The 17750-nt window shown below is 36.5% G+C and overlaps 1 protein-coding gene across 1 annotated transcript in view; it reads left to right on the top strand.

Annotated features, from left to right (window-relative positions):
- Positions 1 to 808: 808 nt before the first annotated feature.
- The window catches only part of LOC127806957 (uncharacterized), a 42933-nt gene continuing 25991 nt past the window's right edge, over positions 809 to 17750 (top strand). Inside the window, exons 1-2 of the mRNA XM_052344585.1 lie at positions 809 to 921; positions 12354 to 12615. Of these exons, the coding sequence (XP_052200545.1) occupies positions 12495 to 12615 (121 nt within the window). The 5' untranslated portion in view covers positions 809 to 921; positions 12354 to 12494. The remainder of the gene's footprint in view (positions 922 to 12353; positions 12616 to 17750) is intronic.

The raw sequence follows: 17750 nt of genomic DNA, 5'->3' as shown, positions 1-17750 counted from the left end.
GGAGGTTGTAGTGGCGGTTGATGCATGAACAACGAGGCGAGGTAGTGAGGGGTGAGGCGACAGTAGCAGCGGCGAGAAGAAGGCGGTATGAGGCGATTGCTGGAGAAGAAGAGGGAAGGGGAGAGAGAGGAAGGAGAGAGAAATTTTGGGTTAGTTTTAACACAAAACCAACGAGGGTTATGCTCATCCCCCGTTAAAGAAGGTGAACAAAATCGCACTAGATAAATAGTGGTGTGAGCACTGTAATAAGCCCTATCACACAAAGAGACTTGTTGGAAATTACGTGGGAAACCAGCAAATTAGAAGCCAAGGAATAAAAAGGAGAAAGAAAGGCTAGCTTATACCACAACAATTGCTCCTACAATTGAAAAAGGTATGAATTTGAATCTAACTACTGAACAGGTGGAGTTTTTACAAAAGCTATTTAGTGGTACTCATCTTGCAAAGGATTCAGATGCCTCAGCCACTAATCCTTCAACTTCTGTGGCCCAAAAAAGGTAATCTAAAATACTTCTCATTATCTAGAAAAATGAATGAAAGTTGTTGGATTGTAGACACTGGTGCATCTGATCTTATGACTGGGTCTACAACTACATTTAAGCAATTTTAGCTTAGAGATAAGGAATTGACAGTTTTAATGGCAGATGGCACCATGTCTTCAGTTATGGGACAAGGGAATGTTTATGTATCTGGTTTGCAACTTAAATCTGTCTTATATGTGCCAAATTTGAAGTGTAATTTGTTGTCAGTTAGCAAGTTAACTAAAGACATGGATTGCATTGTAATCTTCCTCTCTACTTGTATTTTTCAGGACTGATCCTTGGGGAAGATGATTGGCAGTGCTGAGGAAAATGATGGTCTCTATTGGGTTTCAAAAATAAGGCTCCTCCTAATCAGTCACCACATAAGCTTTCTTTTATTGTTAGTTCTAATTTTGAGATTTTGTTATGGCAAAAAACGACTTGGTCATTCTAGTTTTTCATATCTAAGATGTTTGTATCCAAATTTATTCATCAATAAAGAGAAAGTAGTGCTTCAATGTGAATATTGCATTCTTGCCAAACAAACTCACAGCACTTATCAAGCACATCCTTACACACCTTCCAAACCATTTTACTTGATACATAGTGACATTTGGGGACCAACAAGAATTCCAATCTTATCTAGTGCCCAATAGTTTGTCACCTTCATTGATGATTGTACTAGGGTTTGTTGGGTATATCTCATGAAAGAAAAATTTGAGGTATGTGCTATCTTTCAAAACTTTCACAAACTAATTCTTAATGTGTTTCAGTCCTCTATTTGTATCCTTAGGAATAACAATGGCCATGAGTTTCTCCTATCCTTTTACCCAATACCTCACCACTCATGGGATTTTTTATCAAAGCACATGCCCTTATACTCCTCAGTAAAATGGGGTAATTGAGAGGAAAAATCGCCATTTACTTGAAGTGGCTCGATCCTTAATGTTCACTAGTTCCATTCCTAACTGGTATTGGGGAGAAGCTGTTTAAACAGCCTCTTATTTGATCAATCGGCTATCTTCCCAAAGTCCTTAACTATTAGACTCCTTTGCATGATCTCATGACCATTTTCCCTCATGTTCAAATCCTAAGCGCTCTCTCCCCTAAAGTCTTTGGTTGCATTGTGTATGTTCACCAAACCAGTCCTAATCGTCACAAACTTGAAGCAAAGGGCCATCAAATGCATTTTCATTGGCTATTCTCCTACACAAAAGGGATACAAATGTTACTGCCCTCTCTCAGTTTTTTTTTGTTTCTTGTGATGTAATTTGTTGAAGATGAATTCTATTACCAAAATACCTCTTTCCAAAGGGAAGAAAGCCATTGGATCCCACAGTATTATGCTTGTTTCTCTCCCTATTGTGTCATCCCCTTCAAATACTGATCTGATCCAAACTGCTGCAGCTGATCATCCCCAAGCAGCAACATTTGAACAGCCTGAATCAGCCAGCAATGACCCCACTACCTCTCCTAACCCTTCACTAGTCCAACAACGTATCCAACCAACTAAACCCGATGACAAGTACAGGAGGAGGACTATATTAAAAAAAAACCCACAAAGGTTTATTCCAGGAGACCCAAATGTCTTGTTCCTCAACTCTGCCAATTGTTAGAATCAGAGAATAGTCCAACAAGAGAGGAACACAGTAGAGATAACAATAATTTGGACATTCCTATTGCTATTCAAAAGGTGGTAAGGTCCTATGTTAAATATCCTATCTCTAATTACTTAACATACTCTAGATTGTCTCCACAATTCAAGGTCTTTATTCCACAAAATATTCAGGAGGCTTTGAACAATCCTAAGTGGAAGGAAGTTGTTATGGAGGAAATGAAGGCTCTTATTGGCAACCACACATGGGATATTGTAGAATCTCCCAAGGGTAAGAAAATTGTGGGATGCAAATGGGTTTTTATTGGCAAATACAAGTTAGATGAGAACATAGACAGGTACAAAGCAAGATTGATGGCCCAAGGGTACTCTCAAAGCTATGGGATAGACTATGAGAAGACTTTTGCTCTTGTAGCAAAATTAAATTCCATAAGGGTGTTGTTGTCTCTTGCTGTGAATCTGGATTGGGAATTATTTCAGCTTGATATCAAAAACGCTTTTCTAAATGGGGAATTGGAAGAAGAAGTTTATATGAAAATTCCACTCGGATTTGAGAAAGGAGAAAGAGTTGGCAAGGTATGTAAACTTCATTGATCTCTCTATGGATTAAAACAATCCCTAAGAGTATGGTTTAATAAATTTAGCTCAACACTTATAAAGTTTGGGTACAAACAAGGTGAAGCTAATCATACACTATTTACTAAGCAGTCAACTAATGGGAAAAAATCCATTCTAATTGTTTATGTAGATGATATAATTATTATCAGTGATGATATTCAAGAAATTGCTGCATTGAAACAGAGATTAAGGGATGAATTTGAGGTTAAAGACTTTGGGACTATGAAGTACTTTTTGGGAATGGAAGTGGCTAGGAGCAAACAAGGTATTCTAATCTCTCAAAGAAAATTTTCTCTTGATCTCCTAAAAGATACAGAGATGCTAGGGTGTAAGCCAATGCATACACCTCTTGAAAGAAATTGGAAATACTGGATAAATGATAGTGATCCTCTTGTTGATACAAGAGGGTATCAAAGATTAGTTGGGAGACTGATTTATCTTTCTCTCACTCGCCTGGATATTGCCTATGCTGTGAGTATTGTGAGCCAATTCATGCACTCACCTACTCAGCAACATCTAGCTACAGTTTTTCACATTTTGAAGTACCTAAAAGGGACTCCAAGGAAGGGATTATTATTCCAAAAGAGTGATGCTAGAGGGGTTGAAGGGTTTGATGATGCTGACTAGGCAGGATCTGTGATGGACAACCGATCAACATCAGGTTTTTGTACTAAACTATGGGGGAATCTAGTTACTTGGAGGAGTAAAAAATAATCAGTTGTGGCACATAGTAGTGCAGAAGCAGAGTTTAAGGCAATTGCTCAAGGTATTTGTGAATTAATTTAGTTGGCTTGGTTGATGGAAGATCTGCAAATGCCTCTGACCTTACCAACAATGCTTTATAGTGATAGCAAGTCAGCTATAAGTATTGTTAATAACCCCATTTAGCATGACAGGATGAAGCATGTCAGGATTGATAGAAGTTTTATACAAAGAGAAATTGAACAAGGAGAAATAAGACTATAAGCATTGTTAATAACCCCATTTAGCATGACAGGATGAAGTATGTCAGGATTGATAGAAGTTTTATACAAAGAGAAATTGAACAAGGAGAAATAAGACTAACCTATCTTCCTATAGCTAGTCAAGAAGTAGATGTTTTTACAAAGGCCATGTGAAGACCAAGTTTTGAATCACTCATTAGCAAGCTGGTAATGAGAGATATCTATCTACCAGCTTGAGGGATGGTGTTGGAGAATTCGAGTAATTCAGCTAATGACATGGAAGTGATAGACACAGTACTATTTTGAATAGAAGGAAGATAAGGAAGAAGAAGGATTTGAAACTATAGGAGATATACTCCTTAGTTTAGATTTGTATCTTATCCTATATATCTTTCTAACCTATTCAAATTTGGATTGTATCCTATAATTTAGGATCAGAATCGTAGTCATGTATAAATATAGGTTCTACACTTAATACAAATTAGAGTTTTGATTTCTCCTCTAAACTCAGTTCATACCTAAGGTTTTTTGCTTAGGTTATTCTATTTTTTCAAATAGATATGGGGATGATTAGAGGTGCTAAATCTAAAGTGTATGACATTTTTTGTGCTTAGTTAAGAAGAAAAGATTGTTTTTAATGGTATGTACAAACTTGATAAGTTAAGGGAGAGGAGAACTAGAGATTTTAACCATACAAATGCATCAAGTATGAAGCTTCATGAAGTCGTTTGAGATGGGGAAATTGCATAGAAGTGTTTTCTTTGCCCCCCATAAAATTAGGGTTTTTAAGAGAATTTTGCAAGCGAGGAAGATGAGGGAAATGTGAATGCATTCTTATTGGGGTTGAAAGTGCTTAGGAAATGTAAGTCTGAGGGCTTTGAAAAAACTATTTTGTAGAACTATACCAACTAAGAAAATGTTGAAATTGGAAGAAAATTGTCTTACTAGCTATTTGTGTGGATAAGGAGACTTCAATAGGTATACTATGGGATGTTCGCTATACGAGCCATTCTATGAAGCTATGAGAAGGACTAATAGCGCATAAGTCTTTAACAATATTGGATAATTAATCTGGCTTTTTTTCTTCTTTTTTTTTTTAAATCGAGAATCTGGTTGCATAAGAGATCAAAAATTGAAGTGAATGTATCTACTAAGGAGACTAATGCAGAGGTATAGGAAAAGAAAATGTATCTCTACATGCTTTTATAGACTTGGAGAAAGCATATCATAGGGTACTTAGAGATTTGATTTGTCAGGCTAAACAACAACAACAACATATCCAGCCTTTATCCCACTATGTGGGGTCGGCTACATGAATTCTAGACTTCCATGTATTTTTGTCTTTTGTCATATCCTCATTTAGATCCATATATTTCATATCAAATTTTAATGTCTCTCCCAAAGTTTTCTTGGGTCTACCTCTACCTCTTTTTGTGACTAATTGTTCCATTTCATCAACTCTCCTCACAGGAGCGTCTCTTAGTCTCCTTCTCACATGACCAAACCATCTTAGTCTAGTCTCTCTCATCTTCTCCTCGATTGGCACTACTCCTACCTTATTACGAATAACTTCATTTTTAATTTTATCCTTTCTTGTATGTCCGCACATCCATCTTAACATCCTCATCTCTGCTACACTCGTCTTTTGCTCATGCTGGTATTTGACTACCCAACATTTTGAGCCATACAGCAAGACTAGTCTTATAGTTGTCCTATAAAATTTTCCTTTCAATTTTAATGGGATTTTACCATCACATAACACCCCCGATGCATTTCTCCATTTTAGCCAACCTGCATTAATTCTATGTGCGACATCCTCGTGGATTTCTCCATCTTTTTGAATCACTGATCCCAAATATCGAAAATGGTCTTTTCTTTGTAAGATTTGGTCTTCTAATTTTATTATAACATCATCCACTCTTGCATTTTTACTAAATTTGCATTCCATATATTCTGTTTTCTTTCTACTTAATTTAAATCTCTTAGACTCTAAATTATTTCTCCACAACTCAAGCTTAGTGTTCACTCCTTTTGTTTCATCCACCAACACTATGTCGTCTCCAAATAGCATACATCATGGCACATCTGTCTGAATATCTTTAGTGAGTTCATCCATTACTAGGGTAAATAAATATGGACTTAGTGCAGAACCTTGATGCAGTCCTATTGTAGTTGTAAATGGTTCAGTATCCCTTCCGCATGTTCTGACCTTTGTCTCTACACTATGATACATGTCCTTAAGGGCTTGTATATAGGCTATTTTGACTCCTTTCTTCTCTAAAACCCTCCATAATACTTCTCTAGGGACCCTATCATAGGCCTTTTCTAGATCTATAAACACCATATGTAGGTCCTTCTGATGATCTCGATACCTTTCCATTAGACGCCTCAGTAAATATATAGCTTCCATTGTTGACCTACCAGGTATGAAACCAAACTGATTTTCTGACACCTTTGTTTCCTTTCTAAACCTTTGCTCTATTACTCTCTCCCAGAGTTTCATGGTATGACTCATTAATTTAATTCCTCTATAATTTTCATAGTTTTGAACATCTCCTTTGTTCTTGTATATAAGAACCAAAGTACTCTTCCTCCACTCATCTGGCATCTTTTTTGATTTAAGGATGGCGTTAAATAGTTGCGTTAGCCAGAAGATGCCCTCTTCTCCCATGCATTTCCATGCTTCTATTGGTATATTATCTGGTCCCACTGCCTTATGATTTTTCATCTTTTTTAATGCTTGCCTTATTTCATTTGAACTTATGCGTCGATAGAATGTGTAGCTCACATTCCCTTCGGAGTTACTAAGATGTCCCAACCTAACTCTTGTGTCCCCACCATCATTGAATAATTTTGTGAAATACTCCTTCCATCTCTCCTTAATCGCTCCCTCATTTACTAAAACATTTTGATTGTCATCTTTTATGCATTTCACTTGATTTAAATCCCGTGTTTTTCTTTCTCTTGCTTTAGCTAATTTATATATATCCCTTTCTCCATCTTTTGTATCAAGTCGTTTATATAGACTCTCATATGCTTTTGACCTTGCTTCACTAACAGCTCTTTTTGCTGCCCTTTTTGCTTCTTTATAATTTTTTTGATTTTCTTCATTGTTGCATTGATATACCGCCTTATAGCAAGTTTTTTTATTTTTAATTTTCAATTGTACCTCTTCATTCCACCACCAAGACTCCTTAAGGTTAGGGGCTCTACCATTTGTCTCTCCAAAGACTACCTTTGTCGTGCTTCTCAGAGCATTAGCCATTTCTTTTCACATTTGGTTTGTCTGTCTTTCTCCATTCCATTCCCTTCTACCCCTTAATTTTTCTTTGAAGATTAGTTGTTTCTCCCCTTTTAAATTCACCACCTGATTCTTGGATTTTGTTTTATGTGATTTTTTCTCTTCCAATTTCTTACTTGGACGTCAAGTACTAGAAGTCTATGTTGAGTAGTCAAACACTCTCCCGGTATCACCTTACAATTCCTACAACATAACCGATCCTCTTGTCTCACGAGGAAGTAATCTATTTGGGTGCTTGAGGTGATATTTTTATATGTGATTAAGTGTTCGTCCCGTTTTTTGAATCTAGTATTGGTTATAATGAGCCCATATGCCATAGCAAAATCTAGGATAGATTTACCCTCATTATTAATTTCCCCGAATCCATACCCTCCGTGTACCTCTCTATATCCGTTTCCGTCTCTACCCACGTGCCCATTTAAGTCACCTCCTATAATCACTTTATCTCCTCTTGGTATCATTTGTATGAGTCCCTCTAAGTCCTCCCAGAATTTTGCTTTTATCTCATCACCTAACCCCGCTTGTGGTGCATATGTACTAAAGATATTCATAGTCATTTTTCCTAGACTAATCTTCACCATAATAATCCTATCCCCTATTCTCTTTACATCCACTACCTCATCTATTAAACTTTTATTCATAATAATCCCCACTCCATTTTTCGCTCGATCAGTTCCTATGTATCATATTTTATATCCAGCTTCTGATAAAGTTTTTGCTTTTTTCCCTACCATCTCGTCTCTTGAAGGCACATAATATTAATTTTTCTCCTAATCATCACATCCACCACTTCCATAGCTTTGCCTGTTAATGTTCCTATGTTCCATGACCCAATCCTTAATCTATGATTTTGTTTTTGGCCTTGACTTTGGATTTGATTTTGTTTTTGGCCTTGACTTTGAATTTGATTTTGTTTTTGATTTTGATTTTGATTTTGGTTTTGGTTTTGATTTTGATTTTGGACTAGCTTCTTTACCCACATCCGTCTAAGCAAATGCGGGAACCCTTGCTCATTTATCACTACATCCGGGCGTCGATGCAACGGCCCTAGCTCACTTGTCACTATACGGGGGCAGTGTAGCGCGTCGCTATGAAGGGTTACGCCCACGCCCAAACGATTTTTCATAATTTGTCTAGAGTTCATGTTTTGGATCCGACTAAGTTTTACGTTGGCTGTCGGCTACCTAACACAACCCTCCTCCTTTGTCAGGCTATGGAGAAAAAAAGCCTAACAAATAGAGACATTGAAGTGATGTAAAACATGTATGAGAGAGATGACTATGGTTAGGGAATCATGGAAGATACTGGTGATTTTTCTGTTACTTTATGTTTGGATCAAGATTCAAGAATTTGCTTTGATCTGATATTATTTTGCATTAGTTATGGATGAATTGGTACATATATTGAAATTAGGTACCTAAGAGTATGTTACTAGATAACAATATTTTCTATTAATTGGGTGAAAAAATAAAGAATGGGGTAAATGCTAAATTACAACCATAGAGAGTAACTTTAGAATCAAGAGCTTTTAAGATAAATAGAACTAAAATTGAATACAGGGAATGCAACTTTAGTAGGAATTCAAGTGAAAATGAATGGATAGTCATTGTTCAAGGGTAAGAAGTAATTACAATTGAGGAATTTTAGTAGCAAAACCCTATTCTACTTAAGGATGGAAAAGATTGGCATGAATTTGTAAGTAACTCATAAATTAAAGCAAATTGGACTAAGCAGGGAATGCATTTTATGTGTCTTATGTGATTGATGCATGCCTACAAGGTTAAAAGAACAACTATAAAGACCAATGAAGTTTTATGGTATAGAATGTTGGTTAATTAAGAAACAACATTTTTGCAAAATGAACATTGCTGAGATGGGGAGGCTGACGTGGATGTTTGAGAAAATTCAGAGAGATGTCACTAGGAAAGAATATATCTTTGAGATGATTTAGGTAGAATAATAGACCATTCATATTTTATGTAGTTGGCGATGAAGAAACAATAGAACAATAACAATCACAAGCCTTAATCCCACTAGTTGAGGTTGGCTACATGAATTCTTCCTCTCCAACCATTTTTATCCATGCCCATATCATCTCTAATGTCATTATGTCTTATACATGTTTGAGAATTTTCCACCAAGTTAACTTTTGGTTTTTTTATACCCTTGCACTACAAACTTCTTCTATTTCATCTACTTGCTTCATAGGTGCATACATTGGTCTTCTTCTCATATGTCCAAACCATCTTATTGTGTTTCACGTATATGTTAGCAAAATAAATGTAACTAAGATGGGTGAAAAAATTAGGATATAAAGGGTTAGGAATTGTTGTATGGCTTAGAATGTTGGGCAATTAAGTACCAACATGTGCAAAATATGAGCATAGTTGAGATGATGATGTTATGGTAAATGTGTAGTAACATAAGAAAACGCCAAATAAGAAACAAGATTATATGTAATAAGTTTGGAATGATGCCTATTGAAGATAAGATGCGGGAGACCAAAGATGCAATTAAGATGGTTTGAGTTTCTGAGAAGAAGACCGATAGACCCACCAATGAGATGAGTAGAGGAAATGGAGGAGGTTTGTAATGAAAAAGGGAGAGAAAGACCAAAGAAAACTTGGAAAGAAACCCCTTAACTTAAGATAAACCATAATGGCCTTATAGTGGATATGATCGGGGATATAGATTTGGAGGTCTAGAATTCATGTAGCCAACCCCACTAGTGGGATTAAAGCTTGTGATTGTTGTTGTTGGATATAGGGTTAGGAATAAATGAACCAGTGATGATAGATGGGGCAAGCATTTGTTAAGGATAAAATGAAAGAAAATCATTCGAGATTTTGGGCATCAAGTACCAATAGACACATCAATTAGGAGAAGTGATAATATGATAATATCCATATTGAGGCTAGTGCTGGGGGCCTTGGGAAGCCAAAATTAACTTGGTTGAGATGATTAAAAAAGCTATAATATTGTGGTCTGACCAAGATTATTCCCCTTGATGGAGTCAAATGGAGAAGTACTTACATGGTTGGAAAAGGCTTAGAGGAGTTGAATTGACTTTACTGTTTCCTAGAAAGCTAAGAAACATTTTTATAGGTTGTTTAACATAACTTAATCAATGCTCTTATTGTTATGATATAGATTACACGTGTAATTTTCCAATAGATCGTCATGGAAAGAGAAATTCCTCTGGTAGATTGATATGCCTGGGGATGTGTTTGAAGTTGTATGATACTGTTCTGAGTTTTCATGGCTGTACTTTTATCACTGGTTGTCTGATATTTTAATATTGTCCAATATTTTAGTATTCAGTTGGAATCAGTGAAAGTATTTGTGAGAAGTTAGAGGTAGAACTCCAACCTGAAAAGCTAGCTTAACAAGTGGAGGGATCCTCCTCCTTATATATAGCCCAAGTCTCCCTTGTGGAGGCGATGTGGGATTCTCAACACTCCCCCCCACGCCGAAACTTCTCCAGTAACTGATACATGCCCAGGTGATCGGGTAGGGTATTGGTCCATGACTACAACAGCCAAGAGTTAGCTTTGATACCATGTGAGAATTTAGAGGTAGAACTCCAACCTGAAAAGCTAGCTTAACAAGTGGAGAGATCCTCCTCCATATATATAGCCCAGGTCTCCCTTGTGGAGGCGATGTGGGATTCTCAACAGTATTTTTGTTGAATTCGCAGCATTGAAAGAGATTTATTTTTTATTTAAATTGCACTCTATTTCTTATAACATTATTCTCTATTTCTTTTGGAGTAAGAGAAATTTGAAATTCTTATGCTTGTTTATGGGCCAATAAGAAAAGTAGTTATATGTACCTTCAGGAAGTTATCTAGAATGTGATTTAGACTGCAAAACTGCTTATGGAAGTTATGTTTAGTACTGATATGGGCACGAATCGAAAGCACATCAAGATTGAGTACTTTTGCCCCCATCATGAGCAGGTTGGTTTAGGATGGAGCCTCCTGTGAAACTGCTGTGATTAACTCACACAACTCAACCCTTCATCTTCTAAAGCTCACCCCATCTATCTTTATTAAAGTCAATAACCTTGAGGGGAATGGATAATGTAAGTTATGAATGTGAATGTTTGTTCTGGAGAGGGAAAGCGTAGTGGAGAGAACATTTGATGTTTTTCATGTATAAGGTTCAAAATTATATTGAGTTACTATGTAACCCTTAAGACTCCGTTTGTTTCCAAGGCCTTGTCTGTTTTCACATAATATAGTGTACATTTGAAGTAGTTTTTTTGTATAAAAGTTTGACTTAAAAAATTATTTTCCTTTATATCTTCTGGGGTCTAGTTGACATTTGAAAGTTATTTTCTGTCAAAAAAAACTATTCACTTTAATTGGTGATTTTAACTGCAGAAAGCAAAGGATGCATATAAATTTCAAATTCTATGTTTTTTTCTCAGCAACTATAGAACAAACACCATATATTCTACAAATATGAGCACAAAAAGTGACATCTACCCAACTGGTCGCCCCTTCTTCTCTAAACTCCACCCCTTTCTGGAGCTCTTCTTCTCTAATTTCTATCCAACCCTTGGCAACAGGCAAATAATAATCATCACTTTTATTAGAAGCTCTCGCTTCTGTGCTTAATTTTCCAGATCAGCTGTACTCTTTGATAACTTTACCATGGATTTCTTCACAGAAAAGTAATTGTTGAAGCTAGGGCCGAATGACCTGGCATCATTCTCTACATCTGCTTCTGACTTTACTGTGATGGGAAGAGAAAGTGAAATGGTGTATCTTCTCATTCATCTCAATTACACTTTTACAGACTGAGAAAGGATGGGATTGTCACCCTTCTGTATTAAATAGTCATTGTGAAGATGCCTAAAAATATAAATTGCAGAGTTTTATAATATCAGCCATTCTTAGTTAAATGATGGAAAATATTATGTGAAGATGCCTAAAAATATAGATAGCAAGGTTTTAGAATATAAGTGATTCTTAGTTGAATGATGGAAAATGTTTTTCCCAGAGAAATATTTACCTTTTTTCTGTTCAACCAAACAATAGCAAATTGGTAAAACATTATTCAGCCGAAAGAAATGGAGCCTAAAAAAGAAGTTGAAGTGAGGTTATTTTATTTCTTACGGGGGACTTAAATTGTTTCTGAAAATAAAATTTATTATTAGAAAATACCGCTAGAACCTTATTGAACAACTAACACTAATATTGCTGTAATAGGGTTAATATTGTTTTTGATCAAGTATGCTTGAAATAAAGATTCACTTATATATTATGACTGTTTTGCTGAACTCATATTATGTCTAAATTTCTTGCCTGCTATTTCCTTCTTTTTATGGTAAGAACTCATTTTATGCAGAGCAACAGTTTGATTCAAGATCTGTTTGCATTCCATGTTGCCAAACCTTCTGGTGCCGGTTGGAGATTACTGCTGAGGAGAAACATTTGTTGGCAAAATTTGCATCATAACAAAAGGGAATGGTTTTTGAGTCCAAACTAAATGGAAGGCAATGCTGTAAATTCCCTCTCAAATGAGAAGCAACATTTGGAGAGTTGCACATCTGAGAAAGAAGTGAAAAAGCCTACAGATAACAATGCAACAACTGTATTTGTCAATCATGGTATGTCTTATGCACTTTTTAATAAAATGGAGGGGATTAGAAGAGCAGCAGATAGTAGTGTCAAAATCTTTTATTCATTTGGTAGCCCTCTAAAGAAGGCATCTATACTTGGCATATAGCACCAAATGAGAAGACTAGTTGTTTATAACCAAGAGAAGTTGCTTATAAACCCATACAAATAAGATCTTGGTAATTCTTTCTTTTCTGTCCAATTTTATGGTCATATTCGATTTCAAACTCATACATCTGTGTGTACACAAGCACATACGTGTATAGGGAATGAGAATAAAGGAGTTGGCTGGCGTGTTTGAGGTTAATTCTGAACTCAATCCAAAGAGCCCTATGGTTTCCCAAAGTCATTTTATATCAGAAAATCGACCTATTTTATTCAGTCATGTACTTAAATTTACCAATGGTTTCATTCAACAGAAAGGTTTGAGAGGAATGACACATAAGGCTGCCAAAATGTGCAATCTACCTTAGGAAGCCATCAAGAAGAAATTTCAGTAGGAGAGATGTTATCCAATGGCTGGATGGTCTTGGAGTGAGAGAGGCTTAGGAATATAGGAACTACTTTGATGGTAGAGATAACAACTATGTAATAAAAACTGATGGTAAAATCAGTGCATGATATGGGCATGTATAAAGAGTTTACTAAGAGCCCGGTTAGGTACTGTAGAAAATGTGTAATTATACAGTTTTGTATTTTTAAGTGTACAGTTATGTCCTTAGGTGACAATTTTTTTCCTGCTTTATCTGACAGTTTTCGTGGCATAACCCACTCATAGGGGCGGTTACTAAGTTGTACAAATAATAGATGCAGTTTTTCTGTCCAAAAACTTCATGGTATCAGAGCACTCCATTATTCCGATCAAATTTCCTCAATTCTGATCCTGATTCCATCTCTTGTTCCACCAAATTTCGGTCAGTTCTTCAATTCCAATCCAGATTTCATCTCTTGTTCCATCAAATCTCAGTCCTATTTCCTTCAAGCTTTTCATCTGCAATGGCCGGTTCTTCTTCCTCTCAAATTCCCACAGTCCCGACTCCTAATGGGGAGCCGATTCCTCTGCTATCCTTATTACAGACCACAAACTGAATGGGCACAACTATCTTCAATGGTCCCATTCAGTTATGATGTTCGTATGTGGCCGAGGAAAGGATGATTACATCACTGGTGTTGCCCCTAAATCGAAGACAGAAGACCCAAATTATAAAGTGTGGAAGATAGAAAACAATATGGTGTTGCCATGGCTTATCAATTCCATGACAAATGAAGTCGGAGAAAACTTTATTTTTTACAAGACAACACAAGAAATCTGGACTGCTACAAAGGAGACATATTCTGACTCCAAAGACACTGCCGAGGCATTTGAAATTGAAGGAATCCTCCATGATTTTTGTCAAGGGGATCTCATAGTCATCCAATATTTTAGTCGCCTAATGCAATATTGGCAGCAACTTGACATGTATGAGACAACAGCGTGGGAGTGTCAAATTGATGCTGCAAAATCTAAGAAGATTGTTGAGAAATGAATTTACCAGTTTCTTCTTGGTCTCAACAAAAATTTAGATGAAGTCCAGGGGCGAACATTGTCCATCAAACCTCAATTAGAAGTTAGGCTTGAAGAAAGTTGAAAAAAGGTTATGATGGGTACCATAGTTCAGCCACCAACCATCAAAGTATCTGCTATGATTTCTTGAGGAACCGATGACCACCACACCAAGAAAGGAAGATGGTGTGATCAATGCAAAAGGGCAGGTCACACTCAAGACACTTGTTGGATTATTCATGGAAAACCAGCAGATAGGAAATCAAGAAGTAAACGAGATAGTCGTGCACACCATACTGCAACCAAAGAAGGTTCCACTGAGGGTGCAACTGTGCAGTAAAAAATGGCCAATTCAGCTAGGAACAAATGGAAATTCTTCAACAGTTGATTCCCCAGGCCAAACAAACATCAATTTCCCCTGAATAATACTACCCCAACAATAGCCACAGTGGCTCAGAAAGATAATTTTCTGATTGCACTTAAGGTTAAAATGGTGGACAATAAAGGTAATTGGATTGTCGATTCTGGAGCTTCAAATCATATGACTGGTGATATCTCTCTCATCCAAGATTTTCACCCTTGTTCTAAAAATTATACTTTGTGTATTGCTGATGGTTATATCTCAAAAGTATCTGGTATAGGTTCTATTATCATTTTAGAGAACCTTACACTTGAATCAGTTTTATTGGTTCCAAAATTGGATTGCAATTTGTTTTCTATTAGTTAACTTGCTCAGGAAAAGAATTGTGTTACTCAATTTTTCCCGACTCATTGTGTTTTTGAGGATTTGAATTCGGGACAGATAATTGGCAGTGCTAAGATATATTCGGGACTCTATATGTTCAAAGTGCCCGACTCTTCTAGATGACAATCTCAGTAGACAGTCAAAGGAAAACATTCTTTCTCTACTCTTAAATCTAATAATGATAGTGAAATAATGTTGTGACACTATTGTTTGGGTCATGCTAATATGTTGTGTCTCAAAGCATTTTTTCCTTCATTATTCAATAAAAATTCAGTTGATATTTGTTGGAATATCAAATCAAAGAGTTTGAATACGGATGAGACCAAGGGATAAGGTTGGTTGGAGATAAGGGAAGATTCAGAAAGGATTAAACTAATAAAGAGATGAGTTCCTAAGAAAAAGGAGGTAGTTGATTCCAAGTGATAAGTCCAGCTTTAGTGATAAACTTTATCCTTTAAAGATATTCAATTTTCTTGGATTTTAGGAGATGTTGTAGAAGAATTCTTGCATATATACCTCGTTCGTATGCTCGATAAGATATTGAACTACTTTTTCATTTTATTAAGTTTTTTCTTCCTCTCTAATCGAATATTCTTCCAAAGTTGCTTCGATCAGCTATTTTCAATTTTGTTCATGGTATTAGAGCCAGCAATCCTTCTGGTTGATTCCTTCCCTTTTGGTTATCTCATTTAAACTTACCAGTCCCTCTGCTTATGATGGATAATACCTCCTCCTCTGATAATCCTTTTGCCACCTCTTTGATCCCTATTGCTCCATCTCAGTTTATGCCTTCCATCCCTTCAAACCTTGATTTCCATTCCCTTCAAATTACCCAACACAAATTGAATGGGACAAATTTACAAGAATGGTTCCAATCAATCTTGTTGGTAATGAAGGGAAAGGAAAAGTAGGTTATCTCAATGGATCTCTTCCCATGCCTCCTAAAATAGCATCTGACTACTCATCCTGGGATGCTGAGAATTCTATTGTAATGGCTTGGCTCATAAATTCCATGGAGCCAAAAATAGGAAGGACTTACCTATTCTACAAAACTGCAAAGGATATTTAGACAGCGGTGCAAGAAATCTATTCAAACTCGAAAACACCTCACAATGCTTTGAGATTCAATCAACCATGGAGACTACTCAACAAGGTAATATGTTAGTGATTGAATATTACAATGTTTTAACAACATTATGGCAGGAAATGGATCTATTATATGACATAAACTAGCATTGTTCTGAAGATAGTGCCAAATATGTCAAGATGCTTGAGAAGGAAAGAGTTTGATTTTTTGCATGGACTCAACAAGGACTTGGATGAAGTTCATGGCCAACTCCTAGGTTCTAAACCTTTTCCCCATTCGTGAGGCCTTTGCTGAAATTAGAAGAGAGGAAAGCCTCAAGAAGGTGATGCTTAACAACTCATCTCCTCTGGATATAGGTATTCAAAACTCTGCTTTGGCAGTTCATCAGAATAGTCCATTCCATCAGAAAAATCTTAAGAATAAAGACAAGAATCTATGGTGTGATTACTGCAACAAACCTAATCACACCAGGGAGACTTGTTCGAAACTGCATGGAAAACCTACAAATTGGAAATCAAAGGGATCAATCTAAGATGGCCTATGTGATTGAATCAGTTCCGACAAAGGAGAAACTTGTCAATACTCCTCCATTTACTACAGAATATATGGAGATTTTGAAAAATCTGTTATCTCAATCCAAGGTATCTAAAGAACCTGAACATACAGTCCCTAGTATTGCAGTTGCTCAATGAGGTAATTTTCACTTCTCCCTGTTATCTCACCGGAATTCTAAAAATATGTGGATTATAGATTCAGGAGTATCTGATCATATGACCAATTGTTCTTCCATATTTTCTATATATAAGAAATGTAATGATAATGCCCAAGTTGCAGTAGCAGATGGTAGTTTGACTGGTACTAGGGACTGTATGTTCACCTCATTGAAGTTGTTAGATCCATTATGTTCTCTAGCAATGTTCTGAACTCCTTTTGGGAGGAAGCTGTGTTAACTACTGCATACCTAATTAATAGGCTTCCTTCTAAAACCCTTAATTTCAAAACTCATTTGAGCTATTTGCTGAAAATCTTTCCTAACATCCGTATTCTTAAACTCTCTTACCCCAAGGGTCTTTGGCTGCACTACTTTTGTTCAAATTCCATCTATACATCGGGGGTAAACTAGATAACAAAAGTCTGAAATGTATTTTTGTTGGCTATTCTCCGACACGACAAGGGTACAAGTGTTATTCTCCTACAACCAAATGATTCTATGTGTCTTGTGATGTTTTCTTCCTTGAACGCCAACTCTACTACTTCTCTTCAAGGGGAGATGTCTACAGAAGAGAAGCAGTGGGGACTCATCTCTATCTCTTCCTATTGTTTTGCCTCCCATTGTTTCTACAAATCCTTCCCCATTTAATGAGCTGAATGTCCCTGCTAAATCTTCCACTGAACATATTCTAGAATTATGTGCAAAGGGAGCAAAAAGCTCCATTGATCTGCCTTAACCCTCTGAACAGCCCCTTAAAGCCTATTCAAGGAGACCCAAAATTTCTTCTCAAATCCAATCATCTGAACTAAATGCAGGTTCTAACCCAGAAGAAACGAGAATTGAGGATGATCTTGATGTACCTATTGCGATAAGGAAGGGAGGGAGGTCTTGCACCAAACATCCTATCTCAAACCATCTTACTTATGCTAAGATATCTCTTAAGCATAGGGCATTCACTGCTTCAGTTGATGAGGTAAAAGTTCCTACAAACATAGAACAGGCATTGGAAAATCCTATTAGAGGAAATGAAGGCCTTGG

The sequence above is a fragment of the Diospyros lotus genome, chromosome 7 (assembly GCF_014633365.1).
Source record: "Diospyros lotus cultivar Yz01 chromosome 7, ASM1463336v1, whole genome shotgun sequence".
Lineage (NCBI taxonomy): Eukaryota > Viridiplantae > Streptophyta > Magnoliopsida > Ericales > Ebenaceae > Diospyros > Diospyros lotus.
This window is presented reverse-complemented; position numbering and strand designations above follow the sequence as displayed.